The 17,270-nt window shown below is 36.2% G+C and overlaps 1 protein-coding gene across 7 annotated transcripts in view; it reads right to left on the bottom strand.

Annotated features, from left to right (window-relative positions):
* The window catches only part of NUP98 (nucleoporin 98 and 96 precursor), a 93,238-nt gene that overhangs the window by 15,607 nt on the left and 60,361 nt on the right, over positions 1-17,270 (bottom strand). For all 7 annotated transcript variants that reach the window (XM_033119748.1, XM_033119747.1, XM_033119751.1 and 4 more), the window contains 7 exons: positions 16,006-16,183; positions 15,098-15,262; positions 9,195-9,377; positions 8,335-8,491; positions 6,516-6,945; positions 4,798-5,027; positions 2,630-2,896 (listed from right to left, as the gene is read on the bottom strand). In XM_033119748.1, coding sequence (XP_032975639.1) covers positions 2,630-2,896; positions 4,798-5,027; positions 6,516-6,945; positions 8,335-8,491; positions 9,195-9,377; positions 15,098-15,262; positions 16,006-16,183 — 1,610 coding nt within the window. The remainder of the gene's footprint in view (positions 1-2,629; positions 2,897-4,797; positions 5,028-6,515; positions 6,946-8,334; positions 8,492-9,194; positions 9,378-15,097; positions 15,263-16,005; positions 16,184-17,270) is intronic.

The following is a 17,270-nucleotide window of genomic DNA, read 5'->3' as shown; positions in this document are numbered from 1 at the left end:
TATTTTTCCAGCAATGTTGTCCAGTTTTCAGTGTACAAGTCTTAAACTTTTGTTACATTTATTCTTCAAGTATTTTATTCATTCTGATGCTATTAGAATTTTAAAAATTTCATTTTTGGATGGTTTGTCACTAATACATAGAAATACAATAGAACTTTGTATATTGATCTTGAATCCTGAGACCTTGCTGAACTATTAATAGGTCATTAATCCCACTACTGTTTCTGTGGATTCCATAGGACTGTCTACATAAAGAATTATGCCATCTGTGAATACAGACAGTTCTACCTCTTCATTCTTAATCTGTATAACTTTTGCTTCTTTTTCTTGTCTGAATACACTGGCTACAATATTCATTACAATACTGTACAGAAATACCAGTTACAGAAATTACAATACTGTACAGAAATAGTTCCCAATCTTAGTGTTCAGTCTTTCAGTATTAAGCATGATGTTAGCTGTAGGTATTTTGTAGATTCACTTTGATATCACAGTAATGTCATCATAGATGCACTAGAAAGTATTTCCTCCTCTATTTTATTTTCCTTTTTTTTTAAGGAGGGCATGGCTCAGTGGCCTATGCAGGGATAGAACCAACAACCTTGGTGTTATTAGCACCACGCTCAAACCAACTGAGCTAACCCCCTCCCCTATTTTCTAGAAGAGCTAGCTGTACAAGATTGGTATTCATTCATCTTTAAATATAAGACATCTGGGCCTGTGCTTTTCTGAGTGAAGATTTTAAATTACGAATTCAACTTCTTTACTTGTTATGGCTCTGTTTAGATTTTCTACTTCTTCTTGAGTCAGTTTTGGTAATTTATATCCTCCTAGGAATTTGTCAATTTTATCTAAGTTGTTGAATTTGTTGACACAATTTCTCATAGTATTCCCTTTTCTGTAGGGTTAGGAGCGATGTTCCCTTTTTTACTCCTGTGTCTTTCCTGTTTTTCATGATCACAGTAAAGCTTTGTAGACTTTCTTGATCTTTTCAAAGAACTAACATTTAGTTTTATTGATTTCTTTATTGTTTTTATGTTTTCATTTCCACTGATTTGTTCTAATCTTTATTATTATTTCCTCCCTTCTCCTACCCTTTGTTTGGGTTTAGTTTGCTTTTTTGCTAGTTTCTTAGGTAAAAGCTTAGGTTATTGATTTGAGGTGTTTCTTCTTGTTGGGTAGTTACCAGGTAACACTGGTTGACACTGTTAAAGTATTCTATAGTCTTGATTTTCTGCCTAGTTGTTCTATCAATATTGAAAGTGGAGGTAGTGAAGCAAAAGTTTTTAGTAAGCTGAAAGGTAGTGCCTTGCCAAAGGTTTAACCTTATGGTAAGAAAAAAAGGGTGGGAAAAACAGTTTGTGAATGAATAAATCTAAGGACCTGACTTCTGGCATTTAAGATTCTCTTTTGCTACATGTATGTATGCTGGTGAGCATAACTTTATCACTTTAGTGATTAATAATCTTGATAACTTTATAGAAGATCAATCCTAAAGACAAGTTCTTACCATACAAATAAAGACCAATAAAGGCACCGAGCTCAATGTGTAGTGATAGTGAAATGCAATTAGCCATTTATATAAACTATGGATTCTAGCTTTTCTTGTGATTTGTTCCTTATAATCCCCAAATTGGCCAAGACCTCAAAAAATCCAGTGGATGGCTTCAGTTAATTGGCTTCCGATAAATTAAATTCCAACAAAACAAGGTTTGATCAAGGATGAGAATAAGTTGAACTATTGTTATCCTTTATTCTTATCAAGATTTGTGTGTAGACAGTCATTAAGTACTAGCTGAATGCTTCTCATTAATATTATGTTGGTGCAAAAGTAATCGCGGTTTTTGCAATTGTTTTTAACCTCCTAAACTGCAATTACTTTTGCACCAACCTAATAGAAAAGGAACTAAGAAAAGCACAAATATATATATAGTAAGTACTAAAAAAAAGCCCAGTGAGTATCTCAACCCAGAAATTAAATTTCTACATATTTATTTGAGTGAGAGAAGTGAATTAGTGCAAAACACCTGTTTAAGAGGTTCAGAATATTGCTTATAGTGAGGGGGGAAAAAGCCTAAATATCAAAAAAGGAATTTGCTGACATGAATCATTTACATACAAAAGAATACTGAAAAGCATTTGACTGTAGTATCTATATTATAAGACATTGTCATGTATGACATGAAAAGAACAGAGTATGTATGCATGTGTATATAATAGCAGGATACCATCTTTGAAAAGTTTATATGTGTATCATATGTTGCTCTGTGTGCACATATCTGTATATACTTTATATATTACAAAGCAAATAGTCCAAGTATAAATTGCACACTGAAATGTTTGTAGTGAATAGTAAAGGATTTAGGAGTTTTTGGTTTACTCCTTTTTGCTTACCTTCATTGTCTACTTTTACTACAAATGTGTATATAACATATAAAATTAAAATAATTTTAATAAAGTAAATTTAACATTTAGGTTCTAAAAAAGAAAACTAGAAGACACAATCTCTATTCTGGAGGAACCAGCAATCTTCCTGGGTAGTCTATAATTAATATTCAGGATAGACGACAAAGACAAATCCACAATTAAGAGGTATGGACGGTAAGTAGGAAGTAGGCATATGCCCTACCTGACTGCTGGGCCAGACAGCAGGCCTCACTGATCCTCTTGCCTGTGAGGTAGCTGAAGACAGCCTCCACAGGGTTGTCTTTTCGGGTTAAGGAGACTTCTTCCTCAATCTGAGGTGCGGCAGTATGGGATAGCCAGCGAGAGAAAGCTCTTCTTCGCTCCAGAATCTGAATGTATTCACTAGATTCATCCAGTGGGCTGTCAAGCTCCTTCAGATGGCCCCATAGAGCTTCACATAATGTCCATGTTAGGCTCCAGTGCTTCACAACTAAGGAAGGGACAGGAAAACAATGCTATGACACTAAGTCCTACAATAACTATAGAATACATAAATTAACATACATATGCTTAAGAACATATAATAAACACCCCAACAACCACTCAAGTCGATTACCCCTGAATCTGTCTCTGCCTAACTCAGTTGTGTCGTACAAGCTGCAGAGATGGTGGTGTAGCTGCTTGCTCCCTCCATGTTCCTGTAGTACTTATGAGGTGTGATCAAAAAATATGGTGAATGTTTAAATTAAAAAAATTATTACAGTAGAAGACACATTACCATTAATCCTCCTCAAAATACTCCCCCTCACTTCGAACACACTTATCCCATCGTTCCTGCCACTTTCTGAAGCAGTTCTGGAAGTACTCTTTTGTGAGTGTCTTCAGTTGTGCTGTCATGGCTGCCTTGATGTGCTGAATCGATTCAAAGTATTTACCTTTCATGGTCATTTTGACTTTGGGGAAGAGCCAGAAGTCACACAGTGCTAGATCATGGTCACTGCGGCATCACCATAAACTAATTTATCATTTTATGTGTTTCTTCAGCACTTTCTTGCCATTTAAAACAAAATTTCATGCATTGTTCATGATCCATGATTTATTTACTTTAAAACACACCTTCTCTCAACTGTAGCTCACACCCGACTGACTGCACCGCACAAGTTGAAACTTGTCACACACTGTCACTACGGTTCGATGTGTCGCTTCTGGTATTAAAGATCCCTGCCTTTCCGATGGATGGCACTCAGCAGCAGCATTCACCGTATTTTCTGATTACACCTCATACATAACAAATGAAACTCAATGCTCCTTTAAACTGTTTCCTCTAGCCTAATTATAGTTAATATAGACTCAAATGGTAGAGAAAAGTCCTCTAAATTGATCAAATTCTGTTTACAAAAGGCTTTAAGGAATATGAAATGCTCTAAAAATTTGTAAGGGATTATTCTCTCCTGCTATAGGCACAGCATAACATCTAGTGTCTAAATGAATGCTCAAAGCACTTAAAAGTAAACCAACTCTAACATATACAATGTGACTATATAATAGTTACTATCTTCATTTTACAACTGAAGAACTGAGGTACAGAGTGTTAAGTAATTTGCTCAAAGTTACAAGCAATATGTAGTAGACCCAGGATTCAAACCCAAGTAATCTGAGTTCAATTCTATACTCTTAACCACTATACTGCCCAAGAAGGAAAACAAAAAAGAACTATTTACCACTTTAAGCCACTTACAAGTATGCACTGGGAAGGTGACTCACATGTTTGAAAAGACAACTGAAGCAAACACAAAGACGTGAACTCAAGCAATTTCTAAAATGTGTAGTATGGAACATTCTAAAATAGTCTCCATATTCCAATAAAGGTGATGTGAAATGTTGTGAAACACATAATTATGATTTTTCTACTATTTGAAACAGTAAGTTCCTAAATTAGAAATGCTCTTTATCAAAGTATTGGTTCAGAAAAACATGGTCACCATAGTTACAGAGAAGTAATAGTATGGGAGGTCAGGAAGGGATGTTATAAACCCCAAAGTTGTTGGGGAAGACCAAGTGGGACTTGAGCTGGACATGGAACAATGGGTAAAATTTAGAAAAGCAAGAAGGAATCTCTCTCTCCCTATGTTCTCTGTGGGGAGGAAAGAATGCAATTTCATAAATACAAGAGATTTGACTGGCTACAGTTCCTTCGAACAAGGACTTGTATGTTCAAGGTCATAAGAGTAATTGTAAACAATGTAATTTCTTTTTGCTTGGGATTTTGCTCATCCCAACTCAACTGCAGACAAGTATAAGCTCAGGCATATGGAAATCTGTCCTCCTATAACATATGCTCCTATTCCTATTCCTGGGACATCAAAGATTAGAAGCATAGTCCATACTCACTTTGTGCTTCCAATAAATCTCCTGATGCTTCCTTAACCCAATCTGCATAGTCATGAATGACAGCAACTCCTGGATTGGGAACAATGAGAGGACACAGCTCATCCACGTGGACAGTGCTATGTTTTAATTTGAGCTCCAGAGGTATCTGGTATAATTGCAGGTCTTCATCCAGCTTCTTTTGTCTCAAACTGAGTTTTTCCAAATGAACTTTGAATGGGGATTCAGTTAGGCTACAAGGGCAAATGACAAGATAGAAAATAAAGATAAGAGACGCCAGAATTTTCCTACAACCAAAACTTTGTTTCTTTTTATGATTACAGATAGAATGCAAAACATTGTACTGTTATTTAAAAGAAATTTTGTTTCCTAATGTCAAATTATAATGAAACTATTTCCTATATACTGAGTAAATAAATGATTTGGCCCATGCAATCAGAATCCAAAGGCTTCTTAGGTCAGGTTATAACAAGCATGGGAATCAGCACAGTTAGACATGGAATTGGCTTCAGCGTGCATCTAAATACTATGCAGTCCAAGGACCAAAAACTTGTGAGATACCTATTTCTTAAATTATACTTAGTGAGGTACCGTGTGTCCCCGAAAATAAGACCTAGCTGGACCATCAGCTCTAATGCATCTTTTGGAGCAAATATTAATATAAGACTTGGTCTTATTTTAATGTAATATAGGACCCGGTCTTATTTTAATATAATATCGAGTCTTATATTAATTTTTGCTCCAAAAGACACATTAGAGCTGATGATCCGGCTAGGTCTTATTTTTGGGGAAACACGGTATCAAAAGTAACGAGGTTAAGCTTATAATAGACACTGAAGAACTGACTCAAAATTAAGATAAACATATAGTCAATTTAGCCTTGAATCAATTTTTAAGATTGCTTTTAACAACCTCCAAAACATCATGACATCATGCATGGTTTCAGGTTTAGGATTAACATTCTTAATTGTGAGGTTCAAGAGATGCTGTTATTTCTTCAAAATCTACTTTAAAAACTAAGAGTAGGTGATCATAGCCACTTAATCTGTAGTAAAGATAGAACAATTTGTTATAATTCTAAAAAGGAAATAGGAAAATGTTACATATTTTGCAAAGAACAACTGTATACTTAGTGCCTAATAACTACCAGAAAACTATACATATAATCTATCAATCAATCAATCTGCCTACCTACCTACCTATCTGGTATATATAGAACTATAAGCACACATACATACATGCTGATGGGATTGTGCAGAAATATGTAACATCCATAGTTACCAGATGTCACCATATTTCCAAATACTTATGCATGGATTATCCACAGTTCATACATTAATCTTATCAGGTCTAAGATATAGGAAATGTGTACTTAGTTGAGAATATACCTTATATTTGAATAAAACACAAATATTTAAGTGAGAAAACAGAAAAAATGACTAATAAAAAGGGTGAAAATCCAAGGAATACTGCAGCATTAGCTTGGGTCTGTTACTTTTCCAACTAAAGTTTAATGACTTGGTAAGTATTATATACTCTTCATACCTTGATAATACAAATGGAGTTATCTTACTGATCATTTTAGTTTTTAATTATACAAATACCTTCTGGTATCTAAAATTGTGCTAAAAATATATCTAGAAAGATCTCCTGATGATCAAAAGTTTTTTTCTCACCTACCATGTTGCCTTTCTCAAAAAGCATAAGGAAATGTGACTCACGATTTAACAGCCACTGGATTAGGCAGGAATCCATATTCCACAGAATCAGTAATCTGATGATTTTCCAGTTCATGAGAGGCACTCAGCTGTTCTCCACTATGAGCAAGAATCCAGTTGGGGCCCCAACCAACCCGAAATGAGCGTCCCATAAATAGGGCTATGTCCATCAAGAGTTTCCCCTTGCCATAGGTGACAGACTTTTCAAGAGGGACTAGGCCTGGTTGTCTGCGTGTACCCACTGTTTTCAACTGAACCTCAGCGGCTGGGCTGGGTACTGCAAACACAGAGGTCAGGGGTGGAGGGACAGACCAAGGGGATGTGGACGGGATATTCATCAAAGACGATGTTCTGGGAGAGCGACATTCTTGCACAGAGGCACTTGGTGAGAAAAAAGCTCCACTTGTAAGTTTTGATTGTAGTAACCCACCAACTAAAGTAAGGGGGAGAAAGGCTATTAGAAAATGCAGTCGATTGCTTTTTGAACAACAATCAGTGAGGCTGAAATTATAGCTTTACCAAACTAATTAAATCAGGTATAGAAGACCAGAAGCAGGTTAAGTCAGATACTACAGAAATTACTCATTCAACCAGACATCAATGCGGGAATTATCATGACGATGATGTCAACAACAACATTAATAATAAACACGGCTACAACTATTTAAAAAAACTTATTTAGCACTTATCTGCAGCAGACTCTTTATAAGCAATCTGTATACAGTTTAATTCATCCTTCCGTAACTTTAAATGAAGAACATTATCATCTTCATTTTATAGGTGAGAAAACTGGGCTCAAATAAGTGACTTGTCCAAATTCACAAAGATACTAAGTGGCAGGGCTGAGAGATAAGCCCACGTAAGTCTGACACTAATGCTCATGCCCTCACCAGAATGCCAAATGTTAACTGTTTCTCAGTCAATAGAAAAAGCTTAATAAAACCCTACCACTCTAACGCTCAATGCTGGGATTAGGAAACAAGAACCCACTGAGGCATCTTGTGATTGCACATGTGCCTTTCAGAAAAACTGTTGTTACTACTGCCAATTTTCCAATTTTACATGGTTCTTGTCTAAAGTAAGGAGCTAGCTATTCAGGTATGAGATTTTCATGTAGTGCCCATTATAGAAAAGGTTGCTACGAATATTTACTTGATGCCTTATTAAAGTATTAAAAGAAGGAAAGTTAATACCTTAGGGCACTCAAAAGAAATGAAAAATAAACGTTTAGTTTAGGCAACATAAATCTCTTCCTTTGTTTTTCAAAATATTTTGAAATTACATCTGCTTAAGTCCTTTGTCCTCTACCTCCAATCCCACCCACATAGCTAAAAGCCTGCTAGAAAAGGGAAAGCTTTGAAATGAAACGTATAATCACTTCCCTGGGAATTTGGGAAAGTTTAGGGAAAGTACAAATCTGACAAGTTTTTTGCATTATGAGAAGCAACATTTGCCCCTGGAAGGCAATAAGGAGAGTGTTAGGACTGTAAAAACGAGTACAATTTGCTGTTTCCTCTAAGGTGTGATAAAAATTAGGAAATCTGAGATTACTATCTAATCCAGATTCATAAGCAAATAAAAACATGACTCTAAACAAAACAAATGCTTTTTTTCTCCATACAACTTTTGCATCAGTACCAATAAAGCAAATCATAGCTTTTAAAAACTGGCCCCACTAAACAGATATTTACACATTTCCTCTTGGATCCTTATGTCATACACCTTTAAGGGAGATATTTGCTAGAGAAGTCTGCTCAACTTACAAGATATATGAAAAGCAGGACTTTACACCTTTCTTATAAAATAGCATCTTTTACAGTACCTAACGAACGGGATTTTGATGAGTGGGCTGCTGAAATGGGGAGTCTGGGAGAACAGATTTCTTGAGAAGTATCTACTTTACAAGGAAGGCGGCTGAAGCGTTGATCCAGGACCATATCTACATCTTCTTCATCAGCAAGCAATGATGCTTTCATGATCTAAAAAGGCAATATCTATAGAATGAATGTGCTCCCCCAAAGCCAAAGGCGATAAAAGAAAAATGCAGTTTATAACAACCGATAAATCCCTCTGCTTCAAGGCAGTATTCAGAGCAGGTACAGTTGTATAACTGACTTAATTACACTTGCATGTGCCTGAAGGGTAGAAGTTACATAATATTCCTCTGCTTTGTACTACAGTCTCACCAGAGCCTGGCACACAGCAATCTCTCACATGGTTGCTAAATGAATAATCTGAAAGGCAAATAAGCCAAAGGTTAAACTCATAATATGCCAAAAAGCATGGGCAGGGGAAGTTGAAGCAGAGCTTAAAAAGAAACCTGCATCTACTAAGTTTTTTGTTCATTTTTTAACTTTTGTGGAGCACTTTCAAGAGCCTCAAAACCAATCTCTGAAGTAAACACAGTAATATTTTATAGAGAAAAATCAGTGCTCACAGATACTAAGTGACATGCCTAAAGTCACACAGTAATAGCGACAAAACTGGGGTTAGCATCTAGGTCTTTTGAACCTTCCCTTCCCAAATGGGAAAACAAGGCCCACACATGGGCCGTAGTCCTGTTCTTACTCCAGGGAGTATTCAGTGCTCTTAAATGGAGGAAGAGGCCCAATGTTATGCAAGGGAAGTAAGTTATTAGTTTGGCTTTCTTTCTGTTGAAGAAGGGGTGGGTTAGGACTTCACCTGTAAGACATGTGGATTAATTCCCAGAGAAGATGCAATGTGTGTTGAAGCAGACACAGGTTCCTGATCCTCAGGCACGCTCTCTTCTAACATGGAATCCAAAATTGGCTCCTGGGTGATATCTACCATGTCACTGTCCAGTTCCACAACCCTCCCTAACTGCTCCACCTCTGGACTCTGGCTCTGTAGATAGTAGAAAGATCAGGGAAGCAGCATTAAATTACACTAAACAGAGCTTCTAGACATATTTAGTTTATTCAGAATATGATATAGCAATGTTAGATTCTGCCCATTCCACATAATGTGAGGTAGCATATTTGCTAAAGAGGATTTAACAACAATTACCAAAAAATCCCCCCTATAAGTACTTGGGATATTAATGAAGATTCACAGACTCACACTTTTGTAATATTTCGGTCTGGTGTCTGGAACCTAAGCCAAAACCCACAATGAAAAAATGGTGGTCTTCAGACAAAAACTATGCCTTACCTGATTTAGCTACTAACTACAATTTTCCAGTTTATACAGGGTCACCCTGCCCTTACACTGCCTTATAGCCAGAAGCCATTGGGAAAAGAGAAAAAAAGGTATAAATATCAAAGTCTCCAGTAACTTTGCATGTTTTTTTAAAGAAAACATTTAGAAACAAATTTCTAGTTAACACAAGTTGGGCCTGGAATTTATCTTTTGAGTAACTGGATCCTAAGGTCAGCTGGGCTCTACCTGTGCCGTACCATGTAAGTAAGATACAAAAGGAAAAACAAAGTAATATTTTGAGGAACAAGTTTAATCTGGGAATAATTCCTTTATGTTTAAAAATGTCAAGTTATATTTACATTTATCAAGCAGTTTAAAGATATAGGTAAACAGAGTTGAAGCACACTAAAATAACTAGTTCACTACAAATTCATCAAATATGTCCTAAACTTTCATATGACCTGGCAAAATGTTAACAAGTGGCTAAGCCAAGTTATGGAATATTCTCAATCTAAAAGTTCTACCAATTTTTATCACCATATCATTTTAGATTATTAACCTTCCACAATTTTTGGTTTATCTTTCACAAGTGGCCTATTTCATGCTAAACCTCAAATGGATGCTATTATATGTCAGGTAGCTTAAAAATTTTTTTTTCATGATTTCTTTGGACAAAGAAACCATTAGTACAACTTTTTCTACTTTATTTTTAATGACATGTTAGCTATTGTTCCCCTGCATTCCTTTAACAAATACCCTTACCGAAAGAATGACTGCTCCCATTTTTAATTGTAGAAAAATCCAGGTGTTGGATACATGGTTAACTGCCACTTAAGATGTGAACAATTCCCAAGGACTGCTCTAACAAAACTTGAAGCCAGATAATGGTCAAAAAGCAAAGATGACATTATTTTTTTTTTACCTGTTGGGGAGGCTACAGGCAGGTCTGACTACTTTTATGCTTTAAAATTCTGGGCAAAAAAGGCAGCCTTGGTGATGATACTCCCATTATAATTACAAGGATTGTGGGAACACTCTCACTCCAACAGCTCCCTAGTATGTTGATTTTTAACCAATGCACTTTTAAGAAAAGTGGTGAAACTTTCCATCTTCTGCCAACCTACCAGTTAGGATACCCTATCTATACCTATTTTATATAATGTATCACAATGTATTATAATTTCTTGCATATACAGAGGGTGCCAAAAAAAATCTATACACATTTTAAGAAAGGAAAAAACTGTATTAATTGTAATACTCAATATATATCACTAACAAAAGATGAATACAAGTCACGTTTGACTTCTGCAATTACAAGAGGTGCTCAAAGTGGTTACCATCAGAGTCCAAACATTTCTGATTATGGCAAACTACTGCTGGAGCATAGATAACCTCTCTTAAAATGTGTACACATTCTTTTGGCACCCTCGGTATACATTTGTCTCACCAGATTGTTAAGGCTTGAAAACAATCATGGCCACTGTTTTCTGTATCTACCACCAAGAACATTGTTAAATCCAATGTTCACTGACCACTTTCTTTGTTATTTCTATTGCCTAATGCAGTGCCTTATACATAGAGAAAGCAATTATGGAAGGACAAGAAGGAGCAAGAATGGGTGGGAGGAAAGAAAAAAGGGGGAAGATGGTTCCAACTTATTACACTACTCAACAAAGGAGTACTGACAGCAAGAGACATTCACTTAGAACACTTTTAGGTAAAATGGGAAGATATCAAATAACTGGGTTACGGACCTAAGGGACCCAGCATATCTTTAAGAAGAATGCTAAGGATCAAGGTTTTATTTGCTCCACCTTCATGTATAGACTTCAAAGCTATAAGGTATCTTAAATGGACAAGGAGGAAGTAAATTATTATGAAAGTGTGAGGACCTGATAAGCTCTTAGAACCCCCTAGATGCCTATTTTGCTAAAGTATACCTAAGTAATTACAATAAACCCCCACTGTGTACTTATTTTCAGAGAAATCTTGGGAGATCAGGTGCTTCTTCAAAGCAAGTCCTGGAAAAAAAAGTACACTAAATAAAAAATGATGGCTCAGAAGGAACTGAAGAGGAAAAAAAAAAAAAAAAGTCCCTGGGGGGCAAGGGCTCTATAGAAAAGAAAGGCATGTACTAGGAGAAGCAGACAAACAGTATTATTTTAACTTGCCCTTTCCTACACTGTAATAGGATATCTTATTTATGTCTAAATATCAGCACAGCATATTACAAATGCTAAGTACACAAATTATATCTGTAAAATGGCTATTCAGACATATGGAGGGGGGGGAATTCATAACTTAAACCTTTAATGACCAAGAAACCTCCACTCTTCAACTCAAAATAATTGTCCTTATACAAAGCTGCCAATACTCTAAACATAAAGCATCTCCTAATCCAGTAGGTTAAATGATTCAAATAGGTACAGTATATCAAGACACCCATATTCAACAAAGGATAAATGACCAGTCTACAGTAAAACAGATGTGAAAACAATTCATACTGTCCTCTCATCCAAGTAGTTTAACCAGTATAACTACTACTGTTGCCTGCCTCCAAAACAACTTGCTTTCTAACTGCGACGAATGTTTTATATTCATTTTGCTGGAGAAGCAGACCTGTCAACAATATTGCATTCTCAAGAGAAATTCCATGTCAGGGTTTCAAGGGCCCACCAAAGTAAGTGTATGTCTTTACACATACAATCAGGGATATTACTGTAAGAAGCATAGGATTCAGTAACATTAATGTCTGAAGCAAACAGGCTTGTAGCTATAGAATTATTTTATATATATGAAATATCTACAAATTAAAATATATATTAAAAATATATATTGGCTCATTGGATAAATTTAGATAGCTGCCATTTTATTTTTCAAAAAAGTATACACAGATGAAATGGAATTTTCTTCTAAATTGTAACCACTGCTTTCCTTTTAAAAAATTTTAAACTTATGTGAATGTACTCACTAAGTGAACAATGCTAAGTTTCTGAGCAAGTCAGTTAGTCTGTCTTGATGGTACTGAAAACAAGTTACATTTCAGTATAAGGCTGAGGTTAAAAACAAAACAAAACTGCATGTCTCTCTACCTGATGCCAAATATCCGAGGCTTTTCAACAAACAGTTCTGAAGCCTGGCTGCATATCTCAATCATCTGGGGAAATGTAAGCCTGAGCCCCATGCCAGATCTATGAAATCAAAGCTCACCAACGTACTGATGCAATCCATCAGCTGAAAACTGGACCCCAGGTCAGCATTCTGGAACTAATGATCTAACTACCAAACAAAACATTTCTGCAACTGCACTAATTCATCTGTGTGAAGGTTTTTCTGCCAAAATTTTCTTTAACTTAAAAGGCATAAGAGAAGATTACATGAAATTTTAGTTACCTTTATGTTTTCTGGTTGCTTAGATTTACTTGCTTTTTTAGGAGCAAAGTAAGGCTTAAGAATGAACTGTAAAGAAGTGACTGAGGATATTGTAAAAAAGACAGTGGAATAAATGTGACCATTAAACAAAATCATAAGTCTTCCTAGAACCTGAGATCCTGTACAGGGCAAAAAAAAAAAGGGGAAAAAAACAGGAAAAAAGAAAAAGCTACAGCAGACTGAGAACGCTATATCGTGAAAATCAATCTCTCTAAGGGGGCCAGGTGACAGCACTCTTGAAGATAGCACTTTTGACACTGGAATGAGAAGACTGGTCTGTCTATTCCAGTTCATTCAGATGGTTCAAGTATTCTCATGCCAAGTAAAACATAGGTCTTTGATACTAATAACTAAAAACTTTGTAACCACTGGGAAATATGAAGGAAGAGTTCTTCAGAATCCCACATTATTGTTTTAACACATCAGCCTGAATATCTAAACTCTACCCATTTCTCTCATTTCTGCTTTCCCCATCCAAAAGGTCAAAAACCATCCACCTCCTCAAATCAAAGGAGATGTCTGAAAAAAGACCCCTATTTACTATATTCTCTTCATCCATTTTGATCCTCATCATCTTTTTCCTCTAGAACCTTGTTCTGAAATATTTTGGTGCTCAGTTTTTCAGAATTCTTTCTTACCTACTCAAGTGTCATCACAGGAATTTATAGTTATCTGTTACTATTTATACTTTGAAAATTAAAGAGCCTAAAAAACCACTGGTTATCAAAATTATATAAATTTGCTCTGTCCATAGATAAAGCTTTTTCCCCCCAGCTGTATCTTTAGGATCCTTCATATTACTTTCATTGGCAGAAAATAAGTCTATCTGACTATTATCCTAAGAAATATCTGTAAGATATAAAAAGATACTTTGGAAAGGATTATATAAAGTATATGATTCAGACAAAACGAACATGGGTAACTGGAAAACCAAGTTCATTTACAGCATTTCTTTAGTTCAGAAGAAATTTCTTAGGCGTATCCTAAATGCTACAAAGATAAAAGTCAACATATTTTCCATCTCCCACTTTTATCACACCCTCCCCTTCACCCTGTACGCGCAAACATGAACATACACAATAATCTCAAAAAATGCCTCCCAAGAAATTATTTAATAAATCATAAAAAATCACACAAATCAGTAGCCATAAGAATTGTTGCATGGAAAATTCCAAAAATCCTGCTTTTAGCAGCTGAGAGGTAGAGGATGCTTTACAAAGAAATTCTGTATCAAGTTCTTTCTTTGAGGGAGTTATGGCAGCAAAGAAAAAAGTTTTTGTAACTTGATTTAATATAAACAATATCCAAATGAAAGTAAAACTTTTATGAGTTGGCAAAGAAACTACCTGATATTTAAATTACAAACCTTTCCCTACAAGGACAGAAAGTTTATGGCTTAACAATGCTGAAAAAGAGTAAGATACAAATGATTGCAATGCAGCCCATACTCTCCCCGAGCCAAACAATTCATTTGCATTCTAAAACTTTATCTATTTTCATAGAGTATGCACCGTTAATATACAAATATCAAGAAGTATAAGAGAAATATGGAGTTAAAAACCCTTGCAAAAGCTGATGGAACTTTAAAAAAAAACACGGAGGTAAAGAATAAGATTAAACTACACATCAGGTAGTCAACAAAAGGAGGATTTACTTTGCATCAACCCACACAAGCAAAAGGCTATTATCTTAAGTTGATCACTGAGCAAAGAATTTAGCAAGTCCAAATGAGGTGGGGAGGGGAAGGGTTGTTAAAAAAAGACAATCTGTAGATGGAATGATCCAAACAGCAAGAGAATTCTTTAAATCTCTCAAGTAAAAAACGGATGCCAGTACCACCTCATGCCCTCCCTTGTACTTGTCTCAATGTGATTGCCAATGTATTTGTACTCTTCAAAGTTCCAGGGGTCATAAAACAGTTTTGTACTAGCTGAATGACTTGGTTTCAACTTCTGTATCACGGATTCCATTCAAATTCATTGTCCTTTCTCTACCTGGGGTGGAGGTGCTGGTTTGCCATTAAGAGCCATCTGGAAAGGGGTGGCCTGGCCTGCAGGAGGCAAAGGCGCAGTCTTCAACTTCTTCGTACTGGTTTTGGATGGTCGTTCCTCCTCTTCTTCATCAGAATCTTGAAGGCCATACTTAGAAAAATGAGATACCTAAGGAAGAGGAGAATCCAACAAAATCAAGTTTAATACTGTTATATTCAGAAGAGATTCCACAATATTTGCCCTCGCAATCCTGCAGATTAGCTTTAAAAAAAATAAAAAAAATTAAGAGATTATCACAATATTTATTTAAAGCACAATGCAATGTCACCTATCACACCTTACTGTTTTTCTAAGATTTAGATGTTATTCGGTGAATGTACTAGTTGCTCATATAATTACTAAATTAATATATTAACATAGAAAACTGAATCCTAAAGAGCCATTACAATTTTCACATCTATATACTACCTAACTGTTCTCTACCAACACAAGGGCCTTCAACAAGTTAAATAATCCAATTAGCCTAGAAGAAAAAGACACCAATGGGTTAAACTTTATAAAAAAAGGCAGAAAGTCAACCTCTACATCCCAGAAATCTTCAAAAGAATGACAATTCTTTGGGAAGAGTTGATCTATGAAGAGACAAAAGTTCTGCCTGATGTCGCTGATGATGCCACCCAGAGAAATCACACCTTAGAAATGTAGCTAAATGTTCACAGGATGGGATAGAGGATTTGAATCATGATCCCTAGGGTTTATCTAGATGTGTATGTAATTTGGAGCAAATCATAATGTATTTCTACATCTATTTCCTAATTTGAAAATAAAGAGAATCAAAGAGAGGATCATTTCTAACAAGCATTTTATGACTCTCATTACAGTTAATTAAAAACAAGGTTAAATGACTATACCTTAAACACCCAAGAACCTGTTTCAGGACGGTACTCTTTGAACTGAGCACCCTGTTTCCTCGAAACTGCTTCTAATCTTCCCTCATAGTTGATATCAGCAAGTCGATCTGGGCTCTTTATTAAACAACGAGATGTTTTATCTGTTGGCCAAACTCCGTCCAATGTAACTTCAGCCTTCCTGTAATGTACAACCAAGTAATGTATAAATGTTTCATATTTAAGGCCAGAAATCAATTAACATCTATATAAATAGCAAATAAAGGCACCTATGTTACTTTGGAATTATTCTGGTGTTTGCTTGCCAAAGTAGATAAGCTTAAGAGAAATGGGAATTACTCCCACATCAACTAGCTCAGTATCTGGTACGAGAGTCATACTCCATTTATTCCAAACTACTAAGGTACATCAATTATTTCCAATCTAATTTTAATAACATTTAAGCTATGCATCCTTGACCAAGTCCATTGCTAATAGTTCAGTGGTTATAGTCCAGTGCTAAGACCTAAGTCTTAGCGAAGGTCTTAGAGAACTACTGTACTTAACAGCAATATTAACAGCAGCAACTACCAATGATAGATAACATGCTTGCAAAGAGAAGTATCAGGAATATCCCAGTATTAACCATTAAATAGTGAGTGTAAAGATGACTATACGTGGTTATATATCCTTCTAATATTAGTACCTGAGATCAAGGACTGTTTTCCTATTCATTCTGTATGCCTTGCATCTAGTACAGTGACTAGCACATGACAGTTGACTTTTTAAAACATTTTTTATTGTGGTAAAAAGGAATAACATAAAATGTACCATCTTAACCATTTTTTTTTTTTAAAGATTTTATTGGGGAAGGGGAATAGGACTTTATTGGGGAACAGTGTGTATTTCCAGGCCTGTTTTCCAAGTCAAGTTGTTGTCCTTTCAGTCTTAGTTGTGGAGGGCGCAGCTCAGCTCCAGGTCCAGTTGCCGTTGCTAGTTGCAGGGGGCACAGCCCACCATCCCTTGCGGGAGTTGAACCAGCAACCTTGTGGTTGAGAGGATGCACTCCAACCAACTGAGCCATCCGGGAGCTCAGCGGCAGCTCAGCTCAAGGTGCCGTGTTCAATCTTAGTTGCAGGGGGCGGAGCCCACCATCCCTTGAGGGAGTCGAGGAATCGAACTGGCAACCTTGTGGTTGAGAGCCCGTGCTCCAACCAACTGAGCCATCCGGGAGGCAGCTCAGCTCAAGGTGCCGTGTTCAATCTTAGTTGCAGGGGGCGGAGCCCACC

Source organism: Rhinolophus ferrumequinum, chromosome 11, assembly GCF_004115265.2.
Source record: "Rhinolophus ferrumequinum isolate MPI-CBG mRhiFer1 chromosome 11, mRhiFer1_v1.p, whole genome shotgun sequence".
NCBI lineage: Eukaryota > Metazoa > Chordata > Mammalia > Chiroptera > Rhinolophidae > Rhinolophus > Rhinolophus ferrumequinum.
This window is presented reverse-complemented; position numbering and strand designations above follow the sequence as displayed.